We start from the raw sequence: 24,973 nt of genomic DNA, 5'->3' as shown, positions 1-24,973 counted from the left end.
CGTCCGGATCCTGTGCTCCGCAACGGGAGAGGCCACAACAGTGAGAGGCCTGCGTACCGCAAAAAAAAAAAAAAAATTAAAAAAAAAAAATAAAGGTCTAGGATAGCCGAACCCTCAGTCTAGCCCACTTGATTTCAAAGTAAGATCAAAAATAATCATCACCTATAAAACTGGGCACCAGAGGGTAGGGTAGACCGTAACAGAAAACCTTTAACACACCCCCTCACACCAAAGACCATGATGCTAGATGGAGAGATTCTGAAAACGGTTTAAGTTCCATGGTGGACAGAGCACAAGAGACCCATGTGCGAACTATGGCTCTGCTCCTGGCCAGCTATGTGATCTTAAGCAACTCAACCTCTCTGAATCTTTTTCTCATGTGTAAAATGGGAGACCCTTGGTTCATGAGGTTGAAATAAAAGTGTATGCAGTCTTGGGCAGGTAGTAGTAAATGCTCATTCTTCTCAGGATTAGCCCAAAGAGCTGAAGCTCCCAAGCGGAGGAGCCGGAATTCAAGCTCAGGCCTCCTCCTTCCCAGAACCACATTCCTTCCCTCCAATTCCCCACCAAGGGCGGCTCCTGACACCACCATTTTGTCTTCTCCCAGGGCGGGCGTCTGGCTGCCTGTCAGTCACTGGCCTCGGGAAGCCAAGTGCTGACTAAACACAGGCCTGAGCAGGAGGGTGGAGCGAGGGGCTCCGCCCGGGGCGAGCTGGCTCCTGCGCCCCCTCCCCTGCACCCCACCTCCAGCGATGAGCTCAGAGTGGCTGGCGCAGCACTTGCTGACAATTCAAAACTTCTGCCCCCTCTCCTGGGATGCCAGCGGGTGACTCTCTCTGAACAGCAGGCGTGACCAGCCCGAGTCACCAACCCTGTTCCCAACCCTCTCCCGCGGGCCACCCCACTGTGTTTGCTGGGCCCAGAACTGGGTGTCTACTCATAAATTACCCCCAGGGACAGTCACCCGCAGCAGCTGGGCTCGGAACAACCGTTGCTTCCTGGGTAGGTCATTTTTTGGGGGTCAGAATATAAACCCAGCTCCCTCACCTTCCCAGGCAGAAGGGGCGTGCAGCACCCTAAACCTTTTATCGGATTCCGTTGTAAATCATTCTATTTAAGGTAAGTTGCTTGGGTCTGAGAGGTAGACAAGATGCCGGCCAGATGTTGGGAGGCAGAATCAGCATTCAGCCTGTGCTCCTCTCCTGCCTGATGCAAGGAGTCTCCCTGGCCCCAGCACACCCCTCTCAGCCAGCTGAGGGCCTCTAGGTCCCCCAGTTGGGTCTCGCCCTAACCCAAAATGGTTTCTGGCCTTCACCCCCCCACCTCCCGCACAGGGTGCACCATCCAGACCGAGAAGCCTCCCGCCCTCCAAGCCCACCCACACCGACCTCCCTCTGGAGCTCTGGCCACCACCCGTGGCTATCAGTCACCCCCTTATAAATGCTTCTCCCATTACACACATATACGTGCACACACACACACACACCCCAGAGGTGGCTGCGTGGTTACAAAGACTTTATCAAATTATTTAAGATGTTGGCATTTATGCATTCGCATGTATACGTAAAACAATTACACAGAATCTTCATGTCACTGGGCTGCTAATGTGGTACACGCATGAGCCTGGCAGGGACTCAAGTAGGACCAGGCTTGGAAGCATGGGGCTTTGAAAAACTAGACCTCCTAAGGACCTGAGAGGAATAGGGTGACAAGGAAAGGGTCACTTCAGGGGTCTGCCTTAACCCCTGAAGGTTAGAGCTCAGAGCTCCATGTCAAGCTCCTTTCCCATCTGCAGGGGAAGGGGACTCATTTTCAGACTGTAACCCCACTACGTAACAAGCCCAGTCCCTAAAATCTTGATGTGGCAAACACACCCAAGAATCCACTGGACCAGGTCCTCATAAATATATTTATATCAGAGAAAACAAGGCACTTCGGGAGCATGACGGCTCACTCTCCTACACATACATCATTCTAGACAGAAAGTAAAAATTGGTTAGTTTCTCAAGTGAGTTAAGTGAGTAAAGTTAATACAATAACAAAATTGTTCCCTAGCCCTTCCTGAGGCACAGGATGAGGCACATCTCTGGGTGACACCTGGTCCCAGGTCAGCTGAACCCCGGTAGAGCTCAAAGCCCCCAGGAAGCCTGACCTCTCTCCTGAGCAAAAGCCCCTGGTCTTGGGGGCACTGCCCCCCCTCCTCAAGCCCTGAGGTCAGGTGAGGGGGGTTGCAGTGGGCGGCAGGCTGAAAGCAGAGCTGGGACACGGTGGGAATGCTTACACAGGGTCACCAAAGCCACAGAGACCTCAATCTGTCCGAGCTGGCGCTGCCGGGCCGGAGGATCGGCGCCACAAGAAGAGATTTCACATTAGCCCTGACAACACCGCCTCAGCTCTGCGGTGACACTGGCCAGGGTCGTTTCTGAGGGCGCTTGAGCTTCCGTTGGAGGCGAGCTGGAGCTTGGGCCAGCTGCTCTGAGCCTCCAAGGGATCGCTGAGCCTGCTCCCTCCCTGTGGCTGCTCCTTTGGAATGTACTCATCTCACAACCAAGGCAGAGTCACAACTCACTTCTGACACTGCCGAGTGGAAGCTGGGCCCCTGGGCCACAGGAATGGGGGCAGGTCCCCTGGGCTGGGCAGAATAGGGAAGGGAGGCGGCTCCTTGGCTTCAGCCCTTAGAGTCCTTAGGGGCCATTGCTCCATACTCTTACCAGCCTCAGCCCAGTTTAAATAATCACTAAACTTTGCATTCTACAATTACAGGATTCCAAAGATACACAATTACCTGCACAGGGTCCTTTATCATCTTAAAGGGCTCTGGGTTTAAAGAAGCTTTTTTTTTTTTTTTTTTGGTGCACATATGCATAAGTCAAGCCCAGAGGGCCTCTCGGCTGACTGGGTCCCCAGCCCCCTGAGCTGAGGAGGCTTCGCAAGGCCGGCTGCTACAAAGCGCCGAGCTTGGCTGCATAGATTTTAATGAGAGCATCGGGCAGAGCTGTGCTGTTGCTCTCCGGGACTTTCAGATCATTACCAAACCAGCTGTAGGATGAGAACACAGCATATCGAAACCCTAGGAGGTCACTGAGCTAATGATCTAATCCTACCTTCTGCAGGCAGTGGCCCTCCCCACCTCCTCCTGCCCCCAGCCCTTTCCAAGGCAGACTCCGTCCGTTCCAGAAGCCAGGCCAACACCGCCCCCTTCAAGGTCAGAGAAGAATGATAGTGAGTAGTGCTGGCTCCCCCTTCTCCGGAAAGGAGGGGGATGGGGGTAATTTAGTCAAAGCCATTAGGCCCAAACCCTGGCCTAGCCAGGCCCCAGGACTCCTATTTGGGAGAACCACTGCCCTCCACCTGCCACTTTGGTCACTGCTGGGCTGCAGCCGGGGGCACCTTCGACAGCCATTTTAGAGTTCTGAAGAAAGCACCTTCAGCTTCCAGAGTGCACAGTGGGGGGCAAGGAGGGGGTGCATACCGTCTGGTACGCTCAGCACTGGGGCCTGACGCCAACCCTGTGCCAGAGATGTGTGATCTGGGAGAGGAAGGAGGGCACACTCTGGAGCAGCCCCTGCAGGAGGGCACGCTGGCCTCTAAAGACTCAGTCCCCACGCCCCAAGTTCACAGAAAGAAGGCTGAGGGGGAGCATTCAGCCAGGGCACAGTGGCAGTACCCACGATTACACCCTCTCCTCAAGCCGGAGGGGTTGATGAGGGCTTTGGCAATTACTATAACCATTTGCTGTGCTGGGTAGAGACAGATCCTGTTTCTCTTTGTTTCAGGGCTCGGAAAGCCGGAGAAGCCAGAAGCCAGTTTCAGCACAAGAGGCTACACAATAGTTAGGGCAGAAGAGAAGAAACCTCACTGTTGGCCAAAGTTGACCAGTTTTTTCTGAATAATAGCACCTGTGTATTAGCTCTGGGAAAAAGGGGGAGTGAGGGAGGGAACGGCGCTGTGCAGTGAGGAGGGGGCTGGAAACAAGACCCAGAGTCCTTCTGCCTTTCGACCTTCCTCATGGCCGCCAGCCGCCAGTCCCCCCCACCCCCGCCCCGGGGCAGCTACCTGCAGCGGCTGCCAGCCTGAGGGACTGAAGTTTCTACAGTTGGAAGGACCTATGCTTAAACTGGGGAAATAAAAGGGGGAGGAGTTGCAGAGGAATTGAAAGCAGCACCTGTCACGCTGCCTACCCGCTTCCTTCTCTCACTACCTCTGGTCCCCTCAAAGGGCAGCTCTCAAGGCCAGGTGCTTGGCTGGTGATAGGAAAAGGGGAGCAAACAATTACAAGAGAGGCCATGAGGGTATGAGCAGCACTGATAGGCCTGGCACAGGCCCTGAGCCCTTCTACTGGGACCCCCACCTGTGGTGAGGTCTGAGAGCCAAGAACTGCTCTGCCTGGGCTCCAGCAGGTGCCCATCATTTGGTCCCAGAATGCACAGGTGACTTGGAATCAGGAACTCTGGGGTCTAGCTCTGTCATCATCCAACTGTGTGACCTTGAGCAAGTCACTCCCCATCTCTAGGCTTCAGCATCATTCAACCCAGGTCCACCTTTTTCCAGTCCTGCAGTTACAAGTCTCTAAGCTTGGCTCCCGAGAGCCAGAAGAGGCCCAGATCCCTGTGTGTCAGGGCTAGTTTGGTCATGAGTATTAGAGGTTAGAACCGGGCTGTGGTGCTTAGAGGCACCTGGTGGTGAGGGAGGGGCATTTAAGGAACGTGGAACACCACATTCTGGAGAGGGACCCTGGGAGGGAGGGAACCACCCCTGCCTCCAGAAAGGCATTGTTTCTGAGCAGAGGGGTAAGACATTTCTTTAGGGGCTTGATGACTCCTGGAATAAAGGGCATCCAGACATAGAGATGGCTTAGCAAAAGGCAGCCTCACCCTGCTGATGAGGGCAGAAGGGGGAGGCACTGGGTATGCGGCTGCTCCGCCCTCTCAGTGCATGGGAAAGGGGCCAGCTGTGTCCAGGCAGGCTTTAGGACCAGAAGATGGCTGGCATTATTCAAAGTAGCTGAGGGCAAGTATTCTAGAACAAGACCACAGAAAATGGCTCCTAGGGGAAGGCACCAACTCCAATTTAAACCCAATCAAAGGGATCTGCTTTGGGGTTTTCCCTTCTCTTCAATATGCAACAGTCACTTGGAGGGAAGAGGAACATCTCAGCTACTGAACCTCAGGAGCCGCATGGGGCCTGACCTCGGGGAGATGGGAAATACATGTTGATTTGGAGGAAGCACTTGGATATATCTTTGGTTGCTTCAGGGAAGGCTCTGGCCCCTTGAGATTCTTTTTTTCCTCCCTTTTTCCCCTTGGGACTGTCGGGGTAGGCATCAAAGGAGGCAGGTGGGAAGGAAAGAAAAAGGAGTGGGCAGCAGGCAGAAGAGTTATTAATCCGACCACTCGTCCTCATCAAACTCAGAGGAGTCATCTTCTGAGTCGCTGTACTCCACAGCAATGCGACGTGACAAGATGGTGGCCACGTCGTTGCCCACAACATCCCGCTTCTCTTGTTCCCGCTGCTCCTCAACCCTGCGCAGCTGAAAGCCTGGTGGGAGAGAGAGAGAAGGGTTAAGAGGTGCGTCAGTCTCCGAATCCATCCAGGACTGTGGAGGAGGGAGCGGCCCCTGGTGGTGGTGGGTATTGGAAAGGACAGTGAAAAAGAAGGACCCTCTGGGAAAGAAAGATCCTCAGGACAAGAAGACAGGTTTTATGAAACTGTGGCCCCAGTGCTATAGGTGTGTCTGAAAGGAGCCTGCCATTCTTCCCAGTTTCCACGCTTCCCAGTTTCTCAGGCTGGTGAGGATGGTACTTCTCCCAAGACTGAGTGGGGAGTGGCCGCCAATCCCCACCTAGTGGGCACTCAGTCTGCCCAAGTCATTGATTTTCATGAAGCTCAGCTGCCTTAGGTTGTCTCCACTAGACAACCCTTCAGTTCCTGGAAGATCAGACAGAAGAAACCACTCCAGTCCCTTGGGACCAGAACCGGCCTCTGACAGAAAAATAAATGCCCCATGATGGTGAGATAATGATGAGGGAGGGGAGGAAGGTAGGGTGAAAGGAAGGGAAGGGGACAGGAGAAAAAGGGGAGAAGGAAGGGGGTGGGAAGCAGGGGAGAGTAGGGAGGAAGGATATGAAAGGCAAAAAAGTGGAGGACAAGGAGTGTCTGAGTCCAGCTGAGGAAGTACCTTCTAAGACAGTGATTCTTGTTTTTCTCTGGGGCACAAAATGGATGCAAACATACACAAAGCATAAATTTCCAAGGAGTTCAAAGATCCCAGGTTAAGAAGTCTTTACTTTAAACCAAGGTGGAAAGAAATATAAACCTCTATATTTTTAGAGTGAAGCCTTTCTTCACGCTCATCTGAGGTCTTAATCTCTCCCCAGCCAACGAAAGCTATTCCTTTGGAAGGCCACAGAACCCCTTGTCCACCCTCCAATCAGTCTCCCAGCTGCAGAAAGACAAGGCTTCATGATCCCGGACCCACCACTGGGATTTTACCTTGACGGATGGCTGAAAGCAAGTCGCTGCGGGCATCGCTCACAGGAGGCAAGGAGGACTTGGGCTTGGTGGTGTCAGAAAGTGGTGAAGGTGCAGCAGGCTGGCCATCTGCACCACTGAAAGGGGGAGGAGGGGGCCCCGGAGGAGGGGGAGGCGGGGGAGGCGGAGGTGCTCCTCCTGCTGGTTGGGACAAGAGAGGTGGTGGCAGAGGTGAGTAGTCAGCTGCTGGCGGTGGGGGAGGAGGTGGAGGGGCAGCAAAATCGGGGTGAGGTGGGAAAGATGGGGGTGAAGGTGGTGGTGGGGTCCCTGGAGACCCAAATCCCCCAAGCGGTGGTGGCGGTGGAGTGCTCATCATCGGAGGTGGAGGCGGAGGGGCAGGTGGTGGAGCAAACCCAGGTTTGGGGCCTGGCGGAGAGCCCAGAGGAGGAGCTGGTGGTGGATGGCTTGGGCTGACCACACTGGATCTTTTGGGTCCAGCTAAGCCAGACCCTCTTTGGTTACTGTCTGCTGGGTAGCTAAAAGGACAAAGCAAAAAGACCCACCATCACTCTCAGGACGCAAACCTCCACCGTTAGTTAAGCTTATCTATAAGCCTAGGTTCATTGTGGTTGACAGTATCATTTCATTTTGCCTCAAATAGAAAGAAGAACCCGGGGATGGTCAGAACAGACCAACAATGGAATGGGCACCCTTGTGTAAGGTAATGAGCATCCCATTAGCAGAGGAGTATAAGCAGAAATTGAGAAAAACTACCTGAAAAAAGTGGACTTAGAGAAAAACTACCTGAAAAAAGTGGACTTAGGATTTCTCCAACAGGTAAGGGCTGGCCAAGATCGTCTCTTAGGTCCCCCTCAAACTTTTCATTTCTCCAAGGGAAGGTACCCTTCTAAGAAGAAGGGTCAGTTCAATCCTGGAGCCAGGACTAAGAAGGCACGCAAGAAAGAACTGGAATAAAAATTCAAACACAACTACCCACAGGCTCTGCTCCACAGGCTATTAACATTCACCAGATCTTATGAGGGCAGGAAATCCAAGCCAAGCTGAACGAACCTGAGCGGGGTACAGATTTAGGTGAATGTACCTTCAGTGTTCATGTGGAAAAACTTGAGAGAGAACGAGGGCCTGAGGGTCAGCAGAGACGGGAAATGAATGTGCTGCCAGACTTGACCCGGGTTGAGAGAGAATTAAGGTGCACCTCTCCTGGGTCAGGCATACTTGACTGAGGCTGCAAGGTCTCAGGCCATGAGTGAGACTGAAGGGATTCTTTTTCCACCTGTTTATCTGCCCTACACTAATAGCTACTCCTTAGAAAAGCATCCATCTTGGAATTTTCCACAGACCTTCGAGCCTTAGCTGCATCCGACATGGCAACCAGCAGGAAGTGATTTGGGAGGCAGAAGGAGACTTGGGATTAGTGGTTTCAAGCGCCAAGAATGGGGCGGGCGGTGGGGGTGACAGCACTGCTTTAGGTCTCCATCTGAGGGGTCCTCAACATACCCAATCTCTGATTAAACAGTGTCCAACGACACAAGCATACTCTTCAAAGCTCTCAATTGTCAGGCATCAGAAAGAAAAGTAACTATGAGGAAACACTGAAATCTAACACTCCTCAGATCCCTTCCCCTTTCAGCCATTACTTGCTAACTCTTCCTCTATACACCTCTGCCAGGGACACTGACAGACACCAAAATGGTCAGATTCTAAGTTTCATCTCTTTTTCTTTTGTTTCCTTCTTTCTGGAGATTTTATCCACGGTGAAATGGACCAGAGGCGACAGGAGAAAAGGGTGACTATCTTCTAGGTTCCTAGATAACTGGGGAAGGAGGCTGTTCAATATTTTATGTACAGCAGGAGATTATACCACTTTATGTCACGCTGAGTCAGAGCCAAGTAAAAAAACAAGAAAGTTGGTGACTTCTATCTGCTTAGGTGCAGCTAGCAGGTAAGAACACAGGCTCTGGAAAGAAAGCCTGACCTGCTTTCCAATCATGACTGACCTGCTTTCCAATCATGACTCTGCCTCTTACTGGCTGTGTGATCTTAGGTAAGTTCATTGACCTCTCTGTGCTTCACTGTTTACTCATCTGTAAAATGGGTACCTATCTCAAGAGGACTCTTGTGGGGATTAAGTAACATATATAGTGTTTGGCATAATGCCTGGCACTTTACAAACACTTAATAAATACTAATTATTTCTATTATCTCGACACACTTGTCTGGAGTCACTTTAGTGGTCCTGGCCTGGATTTAGAACTCTTACTTTGCTCTTGAGCATTTAACCACCCAGAGTAGATGGAAGAGGTATCACCGTTTACCTGAATTCTGCTGGTGGGGGAGGCAAGCTGTCCTCAGAGAAGGAAGGAGAAGGCGGAGAAGTGGAGTCTGACTGTGGTGGTGGTGGGTAGTTGCTTGCATCCACGTTTTCAACAGACCCAACGCTGCCATTCTGGTACACCAAGGCGGGTGGATACCTGACAATGAACCCAATGCCAAAACTGTCATTTAAAGCCTGAGTGGTACTCTTGTTTTCTTAAAAGACCCCATAAAAATGCATTTGATACAAAAGCTATTAGGGAGAAATAAAATTAGTATATTTTTCATATAGTTTCTGTTGTACTGAAATTTTATTTTAGGACTAAATATTCTACTGTTAAATATCTCCCAGGACTTCCCTGGTGGCGCAGGGGTTAAGAATCCGCCTGCCAATGCAGGGGACACGGGTTCGAGCCCTGGTCCGGGAAGATCCCACATGCCGTGGAGCAACTAAGCCCACGAGCCACAACTACTGAGCCTGCGTGCCACAACTACTGAAGCCCGTGCGTCTAGAGCCCATGCTCCACAGCAAGAGAAGCCACCACAATGAGAAGCATGCACACTGCAACGAAGAGTAGCCCCCGCTCGCCCCAACTAGAGAAAGCCCGCACGTAGCAACAAAGACCCAACGCGGCCAAAAATAAATAAATAAATTTAAACAAACAAATAAAAAAACTCCCAGATATTTCTTGTTTTTTCCCCCACTTGCTGTAGTTGTAATTGTTTTATTTATTTATCCCATATAGGTCATTACAGAGTACTGAGTAGAGTTCCCTGTGCTATACAGTAGGTCCTTATTAGTTATAACATAGTACTGTGTATATGTCCATCCCAATCTCCCAATTTATCCCTCCCCTCTCCCAGATATTTCTGTTGGATTGTCTGTAGAAATGGGACTGAACCCAGATTATCAAAACCACGCTGTTCCTTTCCCAATGTTGGCTTTGTCAAACCCAGCAGTTCTTTGAAATTCTCTCCCAAATGTTAGGAGCAGCCCAGACCCAAATCCCAAAGTCTGTCTTGCGGCAAAGGGCAAAGCCAAGCCCCAAGGCTAGTGAGTTGCAAGCACGTGACTGGCACACAGCCTGGTTTTGAGGTCGGCAAGCCTCTGGAGTGCTCAAAGGCCAAGGAGGCATCTGATTGCAAAACCAAGCTGAGGACAAATGCAAGTTGCTGTGTGGTAGTTAGACGTGGTCTCTTATCTAACAAAAGAGCTGCTGATTAAAGTGGGGTGCTAGGGCTTGCCTCACAAAAACCTGTCCCTCATAGCACTGGCCCTTGGGTGAATTTGCTCTGGGTGAACAGCAACAAACTTCTAAACAAGCACGAGCATACCAAGCAGCAGCTAACAAAATGTGGCCTGTTCTGTTCCACCTCCCGCTTCTTTCCACCATTGTTGGGTTATAAGGAACTCATCTAAAGCAGACCCCAGGGAGAACAGAGTTGGAGGGAACTAACTGAATCAAATGATGCTCTGATGTGGAAAATCCCCAAGGCCTGAAGCCCTACAGACCTGGCATATCTCTTTATAGGCTCACCAACAAGCATGTCCAGGTAGAGCAGCCATGCAGCCTGATCCCAAACCTCTTAGACAACAGGAAAATGGGAGGCAAAACACACACACACACACACACACACAGTTGGTCGGCATCCTGAACATGCTTCTGCCCTTAGAGTCACTGAACCTTCATACAACAAGGGCCTGTCTGAACACGAGGGACCACGGAACAAAATGGCCCCTTTTTATTGGGAGGTGAAGACAATGGAGGTACCCTCAGGGCTGATTACCCTGTAGAAAGAAAGGCTCATTTTTCCTCTCACCATCCTCATCACTCTTTAAAACAAATCTCTTAATCTAGGAAGAACAAGTGTCAGAAGTGTCAAGATTTCTAAAAGTCAAGATTTTCATGGTAGAATTATTCCTAAAAGCAAGAACAACTCAACTCTTTCCTTTTATCATTCCTAGACACCCAGCATGGGCTGGCATGGTTCTCTGACAGCCAGGATGCAAGGTATTTAGGGGAAAAACCAGGGCGACATTTATGCCAAGCAATTGTGGTGACTTGGCTTTGAATGTCACACAGGTCGGACACCAGGATAAGCATCAAACCAAGCTTTAAAACCATTTTTTTCCTTTTAAACCTCTAGTGTGATTTGGTATTGGGAAATGGGGTCAGACTGACATCTACCATTTCTTCACGGAAATATATAGCCTCAATATTGGCCGCGCGACCTTTCCCACACCGTCTCTGAGGTCTGCTTTCAGTCCCTTGGCCAGCCTCTCTCCCGAGACTGACAAAGGCTGACTGAAAAGTTGCTTTGGTGATGTGCACAAATTCTCTGCCTGGCCCTCCCCACTCCCATGAAATGCCCAGCTCTTTAGCCACAACCTTCAAATCAATGCTCTGGAGGCAAAGGCCTCCCAAAGCCACTTTTCTTCCCTTTCTAGTCTTTCCTTTGAGTCCCTCAGACATACCAGTGTCTGGCAGAGCAAGGGCACTAGAAGCCATGGGCTTTATTTTCCAGACCACTCTCGTCACCTCATTTAAACTGCCAAGTCTCTTGATTTTTTTAGCAAATTTTAATCACCAGATGGAGGCACTTTAAAGTAGCTGATTAACAATGGTATTGATTTAAGCCACACAGCAAGACTTCAGGGGGTATGAAAGGTGTCACACCAGAGCTGTCAGACGTTGCCCCCAGGTGCCCAGCCCTTTCAAAAAACGCTACCAAGAGGAGAGAAGTATCACCTACCCAGAAGGCCCCAGCTTTTCTTTGGATTCTACAAATTCTTGACCCATCTTCATTTTCTCCCACTCTTCCTTACGTGTCTTGATTTTACGTGGGTTTACATTTCCTCGATTTGGATTATCTTTCTTCTCTTTCTACAATGAAAAGAAACAGAAAAGCCTTAATAAACATTTCCCAAAGTTCTTCATTAAAATTCCACCCAGCTTCATGGATATATACCCAAGAGAAGATTTGCCTAGACAACATACAGTAGCTATAGAATTTACAGAATTGCTGGGTTTAGAGTGACCTAGAGGGTCATCTAATCCAAACCACCTCCCGGGCTCAAACACATTTCCTCAATCCCATACTCAAACACCTCTACCCACTACCTCTTTGGGTAATTCATTCATGTTTTTGAGCAGCTCTAATTGTTAGGAAGTCAGTAAATAGCTATTTATTATTTGTTATGCCGCAAAGGTCAGTCAAGAGAGAAGAGAAATAATGATAGCTGTAGATATCTGGGACAGATATAAAGAAATAGTTAAAAAACAAACCAAAACAACCAATGAAGAATTCTTCAGCCCGCGCAGCTGCACTAGCCCCTGGCGCTCTCTTGGGCCTCCTGGCAGCCATGCTAATGGAATTGTGAGGTTGCAACTGGTAGGTCATATGCTTACACACATCACTGGCAGCCTAAGGGGAGGGGAGCATCTACCAAAACTAGGCCTATGCCCCCACCACTGCCTCACCCAACCAGTAGTCAAGGTGTTAAACCGCTCCTGTTGCAAATCAAACACTGTAGAGCCTTGTGCTGATCTCTGAGAAATGAGCTGCAAAACTGGCAGGGAAGGGAACTAGCCTACCTTGAGTGTCCAGCAGAGTCAGGTGCAAATTGCAAGAGAAATAAATGGTGAATAGAAAAGTCAATTTCTAAAACTCAGCCTGAATATACTCAATTGTTAATAGCACCGGGAGGAACAAACACATTTTTGGTGTGATTTATACTTTCATCTTGGTTGTGCTTGGGGTGGACACATTTTTTTTTAAGAGTCTCACCTGGCATCCACACAAGCAGCCACTCGGAATGATTACTTAACATAAGACTGGCTTCCTTTTTATCCCCCCTCCACAATCGTGCCTACTGATGTGTAGAACAGAGGCCCCTTTCCCCTCACCCTATGCTTTCTCTTCTCTTTCATGATATCCTTGGTGTCCTGCAGCATCTTCTCCTTCCAAAGATCAAAGAAGTACGAAGGGTCTGTGTAGAATTTGAGTGCCTCTTTCCCATCATCCCTTGGACAGAAATGAAGACAAGTAGCTGTCAGTAGACAGATGAGCTCCCAACCAAATCCAATATTCCAAACACCTACCAGTTAGCAGTTTTTACACTAAGGAATCAAGAAGTCATTCAAATCGACTGCATATTTCCTCTCCCATACCAGCGTTCCAAAGCCCCTGAATGGCACAGCACCTCTTTACTTATCTGGCTTTTTAAGAACCTTAGCCTTACTTTCAATTCCTGGTAGAGGAATTTGCATGGTCAGGGCAAGAATGGGCTATAGCAGCAGGGATCCTGATTATGGCTAATGATCTCCATGGCCGCAGACATCTCCCTGAGGACATTCTTGGCACATCAGATGGGATTTCTGTCATTGGTTCCCCTACCACCATCAATTGCCCAGGACTCTCTAGGAAGCATTAGTGGCTTTCTACCCACCTAAAACCTGTGCACACATGTGCAGGTTCACATGTGTACATATGTATGCATATACACACGAATGTGTATATGTGTGCAGCTGTTATTCTTCTGTAAATACAACCACAGCACTCCATCTACTTGCTCCCTTCCAGAATAGCTCAGCATCCACCCCCACCCCCCAGCCACAAGGGGGCCCCAGTGAGAAAGATGGCCAGCTGTTTTATGACCACGAGATTTCATTACCATCTCTTAGTGGCTGTGAAAGAGGTACAGAGTGAGCTACTGAGTGTCGATGGAAGAGTCATCTGCCAGACTCAATGACCCTGGCTGGAATCCTGCACTTTGGCATGGCTAAGTCTCTCTCACTCTCCAGAAAGCATGCACTTAGGGGTGGATATTTATTTTAACACTACTCTGAACGAAAAAGAATTGGAAAGGTAATTCTTTCCTAACCTCCAATCCTATCACAACACACAGAAACCATTTCCTAATCAAGCACTAATGATTTTTATATTAAATCTTGTTCTGAGTTAGCCACACCACCACTCTTTTCTGTTAGGCTAAATCCAGAAAACTGAGAGGAGAATGTTAAAAAGGAAAACACCCTACATTAACTGAAAAATAAACTTGTCTTATCATAGTCCCTTCAATATTATCAGGTGTGTAGTCTTTTCTTGCCCTACAACCCCTCTGCCCAGATCCAACTAGGCTAAATGATGCAGGCTACAGAGTCAAATCTACGCCCTGCTATGTTAGCTGGCCCCTTTGAGAGCCAACAGGCAAACATAATTTCACACAGTAATAATAACAGGATAGATGCCATGTACTTCCTCTGTATCTGTGTGAGAAGCGACCATGCTCCTATTCTGGCTCTGTGGATCAGGTGGGCGTCCTTGAATTTCACACACATATTCTGCTTTGCAGTACACCCATGTCTCACAGAAGACATCTGCCTCCAGCTATCTGTAATTACTTTTACCTGTTCCAAAGATATTTATGGATGCGAGCAAGATAAATATTCACTTTCTGCCCCTGCTTGGAAATTTTTTGCACGATAACACTAGAGACCACTAGAGGGGAGGGGCTTTAAGTTGTCTATAAGACTACCTTTTTCAAGTCCAGTCACAGCACTGTAGGTCCTTTCAGAGGGGAATGATGAAAGGATGTTCAAAACGAAGTGAACGACACTCATTTGGAAGAACGCCAATTACTCCTTAAGCTCTGGAAGGACCCTCAGGGCCCAGAGCAGCCAGTCCACAAGGCTGGCCCCACTAACACGCCCAAACATCTGGTAATCTAGTGGTTTCAGAGTAAGTGGGAGCCTTGCTAGAATGTTGCCCCTGGGATGCATGCTATAGGACTGCCTTGTAACAAAGTTCTTTTGGTTCTATAATAACTAAATTCCTTGGATGGAATCCAAGATGGACCTGGCTTGTACCAAAGTAAACTCTGCAGCATGCAACGCTATAGCAAACTTTCAATATATATTATATTCACTATGAGTTTAAGAAACCAAACAATAATAAGTGGCAACTGTTTATATGGTAAACGTTAGCTTCTGCTGCCACAAGCAACTCTGGGGTACGTAGTACGCTTTTTGATACAATCCTCTAATGTAAACAACATCTTTAAATAAAAAGACAATCTAGTGTTGTTCACCACAGGCTGAAAAAGGTAGAAGCTAGCTAGGTTACCTGTAAGGGGTCAGATTGTTGAGAGGTGGAGGAGTATCACAGGTGTTGTATGTTTCCAAGACAGGTATGGGGAGAGAGTTTCTGTCAAAAAGCTTCTGGTCTTGAACAGTAGAGCTTCTGAAGGCCTTTCGGGTGTTGATTCCTTGTAGTGACACTGAAAGAAGATGGAAGGCATTAGAAAATGGATGACAGGCTATTTGAGCAAACACTGAGTCACACCAGTCGGAGAGGCCTCAGCTGCTGCATTTCTTGGCTGTGGCTGTCTGCAGCCAGGTTTTTTTTTTTCTTTTTCCTCCCCCTCTGGGGAAGCCCCACAAGGCTGTCAGCAGCCCAGCCATTTCATGACTGAACAAAATGAGGCAACACAAAGGTTTACTATGTGGCCAGATCTAGCAGGCCCCTCCTCAGGAGGAATGAATCTTCCAAGTACTTTTATGGTAGCAAAATACGATTGGGGGGAAGGGGAATTTGAGAAAGAGGGGATTGGGGGAACGGGAGAAAGGGAGTGTGTGGAGGTGTGGTAGAGATTAAAAGGTTTCTTTACATCACCCAGGCTTGTGTCGTTTCAAAGCAGAAGAACTCCATAAGTCTCTGTGATTTCTCCCCTCACTTTTTTATAAATCAGGAAAAAAAAAAATCCTAAGCAACTGCTCAGCAGAGCCTGCAAATGCTGAGCTCAGCTTCCTTACCTTCTTCTTCCTTGGGATCCAGCTGAGTGACTTTAACTTGTAGGCGGTCGACCCTCTCAGCAAGGGAGCTTACTCGAGAAGCAAAAGTATTTGCCTGAGTGAAGAGCTCTCCAAAAATGTCCTCGGCATATTTACCTGAGAGAGCAAAGAAACCAAGTCACTAGTGCCTAAAAGTGACATACATGGTCAGAAAAACTGGCTACTAAAGACTGTATTTCCCACCTCCCAAACACACACACCCACCCCTCTAAGATGGTTCAGGCTACATGCAGAGCTTGCTCCTGGAGACAGAGACATACCCTCCAGAGCCTGGGCAGCCTGCATGTGCTCTATAACTAATAGTCTTCTTGGCAAAATGAACTGACATGAAACTCAAAACAGGATGAATAAAATCAAAAGGTGTGATACAAAAATAACTAATCCTAGAAGAGTGGAGAGTATGTCTATACATTTGCCTATAGCCCTTAGCCCTTTGCTGCTCTGTAAAAGAACCTTGTAAAAGTGCTTCTGGAAAACAGATTGGGAGTTAGAAGGACCTTCTATGTGTTTACAATTAACATGAAAAATAAGAAATTACATCCTCAGTGGAGCCCCAAAAGTACGCTGAACAACCATGATGAGATGTGGTTTCTTTGAGGGGCCCTGAACTTACTAACAACTCATAATAGAGACATAACTTCTTCTAAGAGGTGAAAAGGTTATTTTATGTTTTATGACCTACAACTTTGAAAGTCTTTGCTTTAGGTTATAATCCTTCAAATCTACATCTCAGGGAACAAGTGAAAAGCTGAAACATTCAAGCTCTCCCTGAAAAACAACATACCAGTGGTCTCATTCCACAATGTCTTGTTTTTTAGCAAAAGAAAAGAGTTCCGTACTTTCAACCCTGGAATGCAAGGAGAATTTGCAGCCAAAGAAACATAAAAGCAATCTGACACTACCTCCATATTGTCATTCCAAGCCACAAAGCACATTCTTGCTAGAATGAAAAGCGGTGCATACGAATAAATACGCCATCTGAGTTTGTTACTTGCAAGGTGAAGGCAGGCGTAAGTTATTGTGCCCAACCAAAAGATCATTTCCTTGAGAACTATTTAAAGTAGGCTCTTACTTTAGTTTCTAAACTACATTTATTCTTAGTCCATACTTGAGGGGAAAAAATTAGATCAAAAGGCCAAAACTGCACCTTCAGGGTGAAATGCAGCTCACTCAATGTAACCTGGAAGGTAAGGATAAAACCAATCAACAGCATATTTTGAATTGCTGGTAAATTTAGTCAATAAAGAGTTTCTAATCAAGGAAGAAGCAAGTCTTTGCATACTGAATGGTTTTGTGATCTAAACAACCATGGGAAGCTCCTGAGCTCAAAGGACTGAAATGGGCTAACAAGCTGCACTTCTACTGGGCAGGGTGAGAATCCAATCTGATCCCTGATTATATGGCTGAGTCCTATAAGAACCATACTGTACTGACTCACAGATATAGAGAACTAGGGGTTACCAGCGGGGAGAGGGTAGGGGATTAAGAGGTACAAACTACTGTGTATAAAATAAACAGGCTACAAGGATATATTGCACAGCATAGAGAACAGAGTCAATATTTTATAACTATAAATGGAGTATAACCTTTAAAAATTTTGAACCACTATGTTGTATACCTGACACTTATATAATATTGTAAATCAACCGTATCTCAAAAAAAAAAACCCCAAAACCCAAAAACCATACTGTATCATGCTTGCCTAGGTAACGAATAACTGTGATTGGAAGACTATAACAGAGAAACACACATTAAGCATGGAAAATAAACCAGGCTCAAAAATATCTGTTAACCATCCAGCTGTTCTGGAGGAAAAGAAAACCCCAAATCAATTTACCCTTAGGTCACCGCGAGAGTATGCAGGATTTCCTGCTCCTCAGTGAAGGGAGCAGTGATAGTGGGAGTAGAGATCAGTGTGGCACAATGGTTTAAGATGATATCATACAAAGAACCCCACCATATAAAAATGGTAACACCGAGAATGCTATTTGGAGGGGGAGTGAGGTGGAGTGCTTCCCCGCTGTCACATTATGTCACATCAGGCCCTAGGTATACTTAGAACTGCAAGATGATACATGGAAGAAGCAGTAGACTTCAAACCAGAAAGTCTGAATTTAAGTTTCAGTTCTTTCTATCTACACCTGTGTACTTTTCAGCAAGTCAAATTCTCCCAGCCTCAGTTTCCTCATCTGCAAAATGGGGACAACTATATCTATCTCACCAAGTTGTCACAGGATTAAACGAGCCAAAAATGTAAACTCTTTTTAAAAATTAATTAATTTATTTATTTTTGGCTGTGTTGGGTCTTCGTTGCTGCGTGCAGGTTTTCTCTAGTTGCGGCAAGTGGGGGCTATTCTTCGTTGCGCTGCAGTGCACGGGCCTCTCATTGCGGTGGCTTCTCTTGTTGCAGAGCACAGCCTCCAGGCACACAGGCTTCAGTAGTTGTGGCTCATGGGTTCCATAGTACAGGCTCAGTAGTTGTGGTGCACAGGCTTAGTTGCTCCACGGCATGTGGGATCTTCCCAGACCAGGGATCGAACCCACGTTCCCTGCATTGGCAGGCAGATTCTTAACCACTGCACCACCAGGGAAGTCCCAGATGACTTTTAAGAGTATGACTATCTAAGTATCCTAAGTTTTATGCTCAGAGGAAATTTAAAATATAATTCCAGTCAGTAATGTGATAGCCCTGCTCTTTCAGTACTAAAAAGTACTCCAACCTCTGAAAACAGAAGTGTGATACTTATAAAGGAGAAAACCAAAGTGCCTTGTTCAGAGTTAAATTTCACTTATTCAGATTACCAAGATAGATCCACTATCACATCAGGACATTCATAATAGACATCTACCCCATTTTGCAAAAGATTCCAGAAGCAGTCTTCAACTTTTTTTTTTCTCTTAGCAGTACAGTTTTTCAAATGAAATCTTATGTGGAAATGGAACAAGTAAAACTGATTTTTAAAAATATGAAGCTGCTCTTGTTTGAATTTGAGTGGGAGTCTTGGAGCCCCCCCCCCGCAATGGCATGGACCCACTGTACTCAGAAAACCCCATATCATAACATATCTTTTAAAAATTTTATTTATTTATTTTATTTGGCTGTGCTGGGTCTTGTGGCATGCGGGATCTTTTTTTAGTTGTGGCATGTGGAATCTTTAGTTGCAACATGTTGGATCTAGTTCCCTGACCAGGGGTAGAACCCAGGCCCCCTGCCCTGAAAGTGTGGAGTCTTAGCCACTGGACCACCAGGGAAGTCCCATAACAAATCTTAATGACCCAAGAGGGGGTTCCCTTTTCCTAGGTGGTCAGGATACTGATTCAGAAGTGCTGGCTGGCTGGCTGTGCCCACATTTCCTAAGATACGGCAACCTAATATGTGAAATGCCAATCTCAGTGCACTGAAGGAAAATGAGAATCCTGGATATGCTATCAGGGAGCAATTCACGGCTGTGAAATCTTAGTTTTGTGCTTTATTCATTCCATAATCAGACTTTCCCTACTAGACCAAGCACTTCCGGCTAGAATATAATACATGAGGTCAAGGTCATGAGCCTGAAGCACACATGAGCCCATTCCTGCACCCCTCTCTGCTAGATGAAATCCTAGTCATCTTTCAAGGCTCAGTTCAAATGTAACCTCTTCTGTGAAGCTTTCCTTGACTCTCCCTATTCCTGCTATGTTCCCATTCCCCATAGGAAATATTCCTTCATTCCCTGTGCACCAACAGCATGGAAGCATGGAAAGAGCACATGCATGAATCAGTCAACAAGTATTTACTGAGCTCCTACTGGGTGCCAGGTACTATACAAGATAGACACTGGGGTTCAAGGACAAACAACACATGACTTCTGCCTCCAAAGAACTTTCAATTTAATATAGGAGATAAATTTCAATATAATGTGGCGGGTAATAATACAGGCATGTAATAGGATCTCAGAGGGGTACTCAGTCCAACCTGGAGGAGGAGATCCCTGAGCTGGGTGGGCCTTGAAGATCAGCTATAAGGATGGCAAGGGCTCTCCAGGCAGTGGGAACAACAAAGCCACCACGTCGAAGTACGAGAGAATATGGTCTGTCTCAGAAGCTACAAGTAGTTGGTAATTCAGTTTTTCTTCCTTCTTTTTTTCCCTTTTTAATTTTAAAAGAATCCCTTTAAAAGACTGTAAAATGGGAGAAGATAGATTCCAGAAAATGAGGCTGAAAAGAAAGGCAGGTCTTAAAGTCTTGAATGCCAGGCCAAGGAACTTAAATAATTCCATAGTGAGGAAGAGCAGAGATAAATACATAGCTAACATTTATACTCTTATTTTAAAAACACTTTTTAAACTGCAAAAGTTAACACAGACTTAACTTTTAAAAATTCAAACAATTCAGAATTATAAAAGTAAAAAGTAAGATTTTAGTTTTGGGCAGACCACTCTGACAAGAGTATAGGTTTAAGATTTGTAAGATTTTATACAATTTTTAGGCTTATAGATTTAAGGGGGTTGATCAGAGAAAGGGAGGCCAGAGGGAGGCTAGGAAAACAGTTTAGGTGAGAGTTAAAGTCGGTCTAAACCAGGGCAGTGTTGGTAGAGACAGAGAGACAGGAGACAGAACTGAGAAATTCTTAGGAAGTCTGACTTTGCCTCTGACTGCTGTGTCTGCCCGCAAGTTACCTTACTTTTCTGAGCCTTCATTTCTTCATCTGAAAAATGGCAATGCCAACATCTAACGTCACAGGATTATTAAGAGGATTAAACGAGATAATCTATGTGAAGATCCTATTAAAACCTGGCTTAAAGTAGGCAATCAACGAACGTGAGTTCCCTTCTCATCCTCTCCCCGTTCTCCCCTTTAGAATTATTTATTTCTCTCTCCTCTGGTAGAGTATGAGCTCCTGGAAGGCAGAGACCATTTCTTATTATTGCTGTATCCTCTCAGCATCTGGCATATAAAATATGTTCAATACATGTCTACTGGATGAATAAAGGGTCAGCTAGCTCTACAACCTGAGGAAATCTTGTTTCCACAGGCACAAGCCAACCCTGGCCCTCAGATCAGCTTCCTCAAGATAGGAATGCTCTGATCACAAGTGGGAGAGTGAGCAATGGCATCCAGCAACACTACCCTGGAAAAACACCTGAGAGAGAGCATAACTCCTGCTGAGTGAGAATAAGAAGTATCATTAGCTAGATGTCCTTTGTCCTATAGAGAAGGAACCAGTGTGTGACTGACTTCCACCCATTTGGCCTTCTCAGGGTGACAGAAGCAGAAATGATGCTTTTAAGAAGCAGTGAGGCTCTCTGCAGCCTTCATGTGCTTCCTTGTCAGCCGTACTGCTGTTGCACTGCTGTCAATGTTCCTTTGTGTAAGACAGACACTGGCGGGGTTTCATTTCTTTCTTGATGCCCCATCCAGGTTTCCCTAAGCCCTGGATCAACTGAGATGGCCTCTGAGCTAGGTGATGGCTTAGGAATCTCAGACCCCATACATCATATGGTCACAGACCTCTGTCTCCTCAGGCACCTATTTTCAAGGCAGGGCCTATTACTATCTGGGGGGATGCAGGCTTTCTTGATATTCCACTGTTTTCACTAAGGGCAGTGATGCGATAGGAGAAGTGAATGTCTGAAATAATTCACACCAAGATGCTTTTGCTAAGGAAGATCACTAAAATGGCATTTTGACAGAGGTTCTTATGGGAGCTAGAATGGCACTAGACAAATGCAGAGCCTATCCAAGCATCTGCCCTTCCCATATCTCGGCTCCAAGCAAACAAAGTCAACTTAATTCAGAATGAAATCCAAACCCATGCATGTACCCCACCCAAGGCAGTCTTATTCATTCTTATCAATTAAAAAAAAAATTACAATTGAGCTGGCTTTCCCTCAGCTCCAAAACAGACTGGGTTAACCCCCATCTTCCTCCTAGAGAAGAATGGCTCCAGCCACAATTTGTGTCACTGTGTTCACACAGCTTGCAAAACTCCCAATACCCCAGAGACTACAGAAGTAATTTGTACCCTGAACTTGGACCTGGGGGCTTGAAGCACAATTAAATGTGTACCAAGGCAGACAAGTCAGCCAGAATCTCTCTGAATGCATGTTTGCTTACTTCTCTTTGGGAAGAAAAGGGTGGGGGGTTGTTGTGTAGATAAAGACTATTGGCACATTTGAGGCTTCACATCGAATAGCTTTGTGCAATTACAGGCACATTCCCCAACCCAAGATACTGCTCTGTGAACCTCCCACTTTACACACAGAGAATTCTGCTCTGTCATTCCATCTGCAGTTTCTGCTGCAGCCCTTCCTGCCACCCTTCCCACAGATTTCTTTTGAAGCAGGTGGAGGGGGAGGGGGAGGGAACCTAGAGGGTGGTGGTAGATGAAGAAAGGGTTGAGGGGAAGAATCTGTACCAAAAAGGAGCCCCTCTTTGGGGAGGGGGTGGGAGTGGGATAAATTTTCGCACTACCTAGGGAAGGCAGATGGGGGAGAAATAGGAACACGGAGGAGAAGGAAACAAAATAAAGAGCACCAACGACCCCTGAGGGCAAAGCACAGGCTCTCTGCGGCACTCACTCAGGCTGCCCAGCTGTCGGATGACATTTGCCAGGGTGATGTTGGTCATGCATTCCAGCTCGCTTCTAACGCTAGGCAACGTCTGACGGCACAGGTGCCTTGGCTCGATGTTCCTCGTTACTAACGGCATGGTGGACCTGCTTCAGGCAACGTTCTGAATGATGAAAAACAACCTAAAAAAGAAATAACAGGAAAGTATTACTCAACCACAAATTCCACGCACACCAGGGCTGTGTGAGTCTTTTTTCCTTTTGTTTTGCTCTGATCTGAACAGCTTTAAAAATCTTCTTTTTTCTGTTTTAAGCCCTCCCTTACCCCTACCACCCCTTTTAAAGGTTTGCCATTAGAGGCTTGCTGGATAAGTTTAGAAATTCTGAACTGGTGACTGCTGACTGAGGGTACACAGGCAGCATAAAAACCTAAAAACCTTAACATAACAACTATGCTCCAACTAACAAGAGTCTCCAGAGGCAGGGACGCATGGTAAGAAAACAGCCCATTCAGCAGATCCTGGATGGTATAGATCCTAACCTTGGGGGGTCCACAACCAGAACAGATCAGATTCCAGATAATCAATTATAAGAATAATCAATTATAAGAATCCAAAAAGAGCTTTTGTCATCTGACAGTCTCCACAATGAAATTAAGTTGCCAATAGTGATTCTACTGATCTGCAACAGGACATAACTTCTCCAGTCCTTCCCTGATGGAGGACTGTTAATGTACAGCTAAATACTGCCAGTATCTATTAACACTGCCAAAGTTTAGTCTTTAAATTGACAGAATGAAAGAATATCAAGGAAAATTTTACACGTTCAATATATCAAACATGATGCCAAGCACCCTGTGCTGTAAGATTCCCTAGTCCTTTCTCTTCTACCCACAGCTCCCTTTCTCTCTCCCATCCGGTTCAACACACCTGGGCCAAAAGGCTCTTGAGACAGCAGGAAGTGGAGCAGATCCGGAAATCTTCCAGTTACTGTTTCTTATCCTGTCGGCTGAGCCCCTTTCCCTAGGAAATCCCCCAGCACTTTAGGTTCATGCTGAGCTATTGTTTTAGAGTTAGATTACCAAATTCCTAGCTTTACAAGGACAGGAGGAGGTTTTTTATCCAACAAAATGGATATGACTACAGCCAAGGCACATCGGGCTGGAACTGTTTCCCTATCTTGTGAAACTAAAGAAATTTAAAACAGCCTAATGGTTTTTCTGCTAGGGAAAATGGCAAATTAAATGGTAAAGCATAAAGGTAACATACCCAAGTCCCCAAGATTGCAAACTCCTCTTTAAAAAACAAAACAAAACAAAAAAAAAACAACCCAGAGGTTTACTTACATCAAATCTCAAAACACCAGCTCATCACCAAAAAAGTTGATTGTGAATACGAAATGCTTAAACCAAGCTAGACATCATAGATCTTAAAAGTGAACCAACATATTGTCTGACCAAAAGAAAAAAAAAAAAAGCCCTTCAGGCTCAAAGAGGGAGTAGAACCCTTTGGAACAGACTGCTCCTTGTTATGGACATTCTGATCTGCTAAGAGTAAAAATAAAACAGGAAGCCAGCAGCTTGGGAAACAAGATTTCCTGTCACCAACAGCAACAGCCTAAGAACCAAGAGAATCAGCTGTTTGCTCATAACTTAGAACCTCCCTTTAATAGTCACCGTGTGGCAGCTGTTCCTATCTTTGGGGTGCAGAGGTGTTTCCTGAATGTTTGTCTACTGTCTAAGGAAATAATTTTCATTCTGTTCCTCAGCTAAGTTCCCCTTTGACTAAACAGGTTTTCTAATCCAAACTCTGGACTTTCCCTCCCAGTCTACCTCTTCTCTTCTTTTACATAATCTAAAGGGTACCGGGTACTAACATGCAAGCTTTATTAACTCATACTGAAAAGAGAGTTTAGAACGGCAAAGGAGGCAAGGTATTACAAATAAAAGAACCTCACAGGACTCTGCATCCTCTGGATGCCCTTAGACTCCCAAACTTCAAGCTTTTAGGAAGAACCAGAAATTCAGGGGTACAGCCAGAGATGAGTGAAAATAGCCACTATGGCTCCCCCCATTAGCAATCATTTCAGAACTTGTTCTAGCTTCTTAGAGGAGCTACAGGAGCCAGATCCCCTTGAAATTCTGCGCTGAATGGCCACTGACAGGGCTTTCCAGACATTCTCTTTGGACACCTAATGGAAACTGGATTCCAGATGGCTAGGTAAATGTCAGATTGGGGGTGGAGCTGGGGAAGCCACTCTGACACCTTGCTACTTTAGCATTTATGCTTTCCCAAGTACCTTGGGTAAGTGGACACAAATGGAGTCAACTCTATGTCTTCTGGGGTGGGGGAACCAAGTTTTCAATAGCAAGATAGCTACCTCTTGCCAAAAAAAGCCAGCTCCCACAACCAGCTAGAGTACTCAAGAAATTACAATATGTCAATATCAAGACAAAACAATTAGAAAAGTGAATCTGCTACTAAAAAAAAAGTCATTTTATATGTTTCAGAGCCACCAGAGAAAGACAAGATTCCCTATTATATGGAATTACCTGCATCACTGCTCATTTTTCTTTTGGATAATCAGGGTTAGTTGTATTATGCCAAAGAAGTATGGAATTACACATGATCTGAACCACAATACTAATTTGACCAAGGAAAAAAAAAACCCTCTATTCCAGTGAAGATAAACTTAGAAATGGGGCAAAGACTTCCAAGGCTCTTGACTCAACTCAGCTTCAAGTTGTGGAGTTGAGACATACTTC

The 24,973-nt window shown here is 46.4% G+C and overlaps 1 protein-coding gene across 1 annotated transcript; it reads right to left on the bottom strand.

Moving 5' to 3' along the window:
* Nucleotides 1-2,524: 2,524 nt before the first annotated feature.
* On the bottom strand, nt 2,525-23,644 carry WASF2 (WASP family member 2). The gene is made up of 9 exons (XM_028484730.2): nt 23,555-23,644; nt 22,220-22,392; nt 15,621-15,755; nt 14,932-15,085; nt 12,714-12,831; nt 11,560-11,690; nt 8,808-8,963; nt 6,493-7,007; nt 2,525-5,538 (listed from the first exon to the last, which is right to left on the bottom strand). Exons 2-9 carry the CDS (start codon nt 22,347-22,349, stop codon nt 5,381-5,383), a joined length of 1,497 nt encoding a protein of 498 aa, XP_028340531.1. The 5' UTR covers nt 22,350-22,392; nt 23,555-23,644; the 3' UTR covers nt 2,525-5,380.
* Between the last annotated feature and the right edge of the window lie 1,329 nt (nt 23,645-24,973).

The sequence above is a fragment of the Physeter macrocephalus genome, unplaced genomic scaffold (genome assembly GCF_002837175.3).
Source record: "Physeter macrocephalus isolate SW-GA unplaced genomic scaffold, ASM283717v5 random_221, whole genome shotgun sequence".
Lineage (NCBI taxonomy): Eukaryota > Metazoa > Chordata > Mammalia > Artiodactyla > Physeteridae > Physeter > Physeter macrocephalus.
This window is presented reverse-complemented; position numbering and strand designations above follow the sequence as displayed.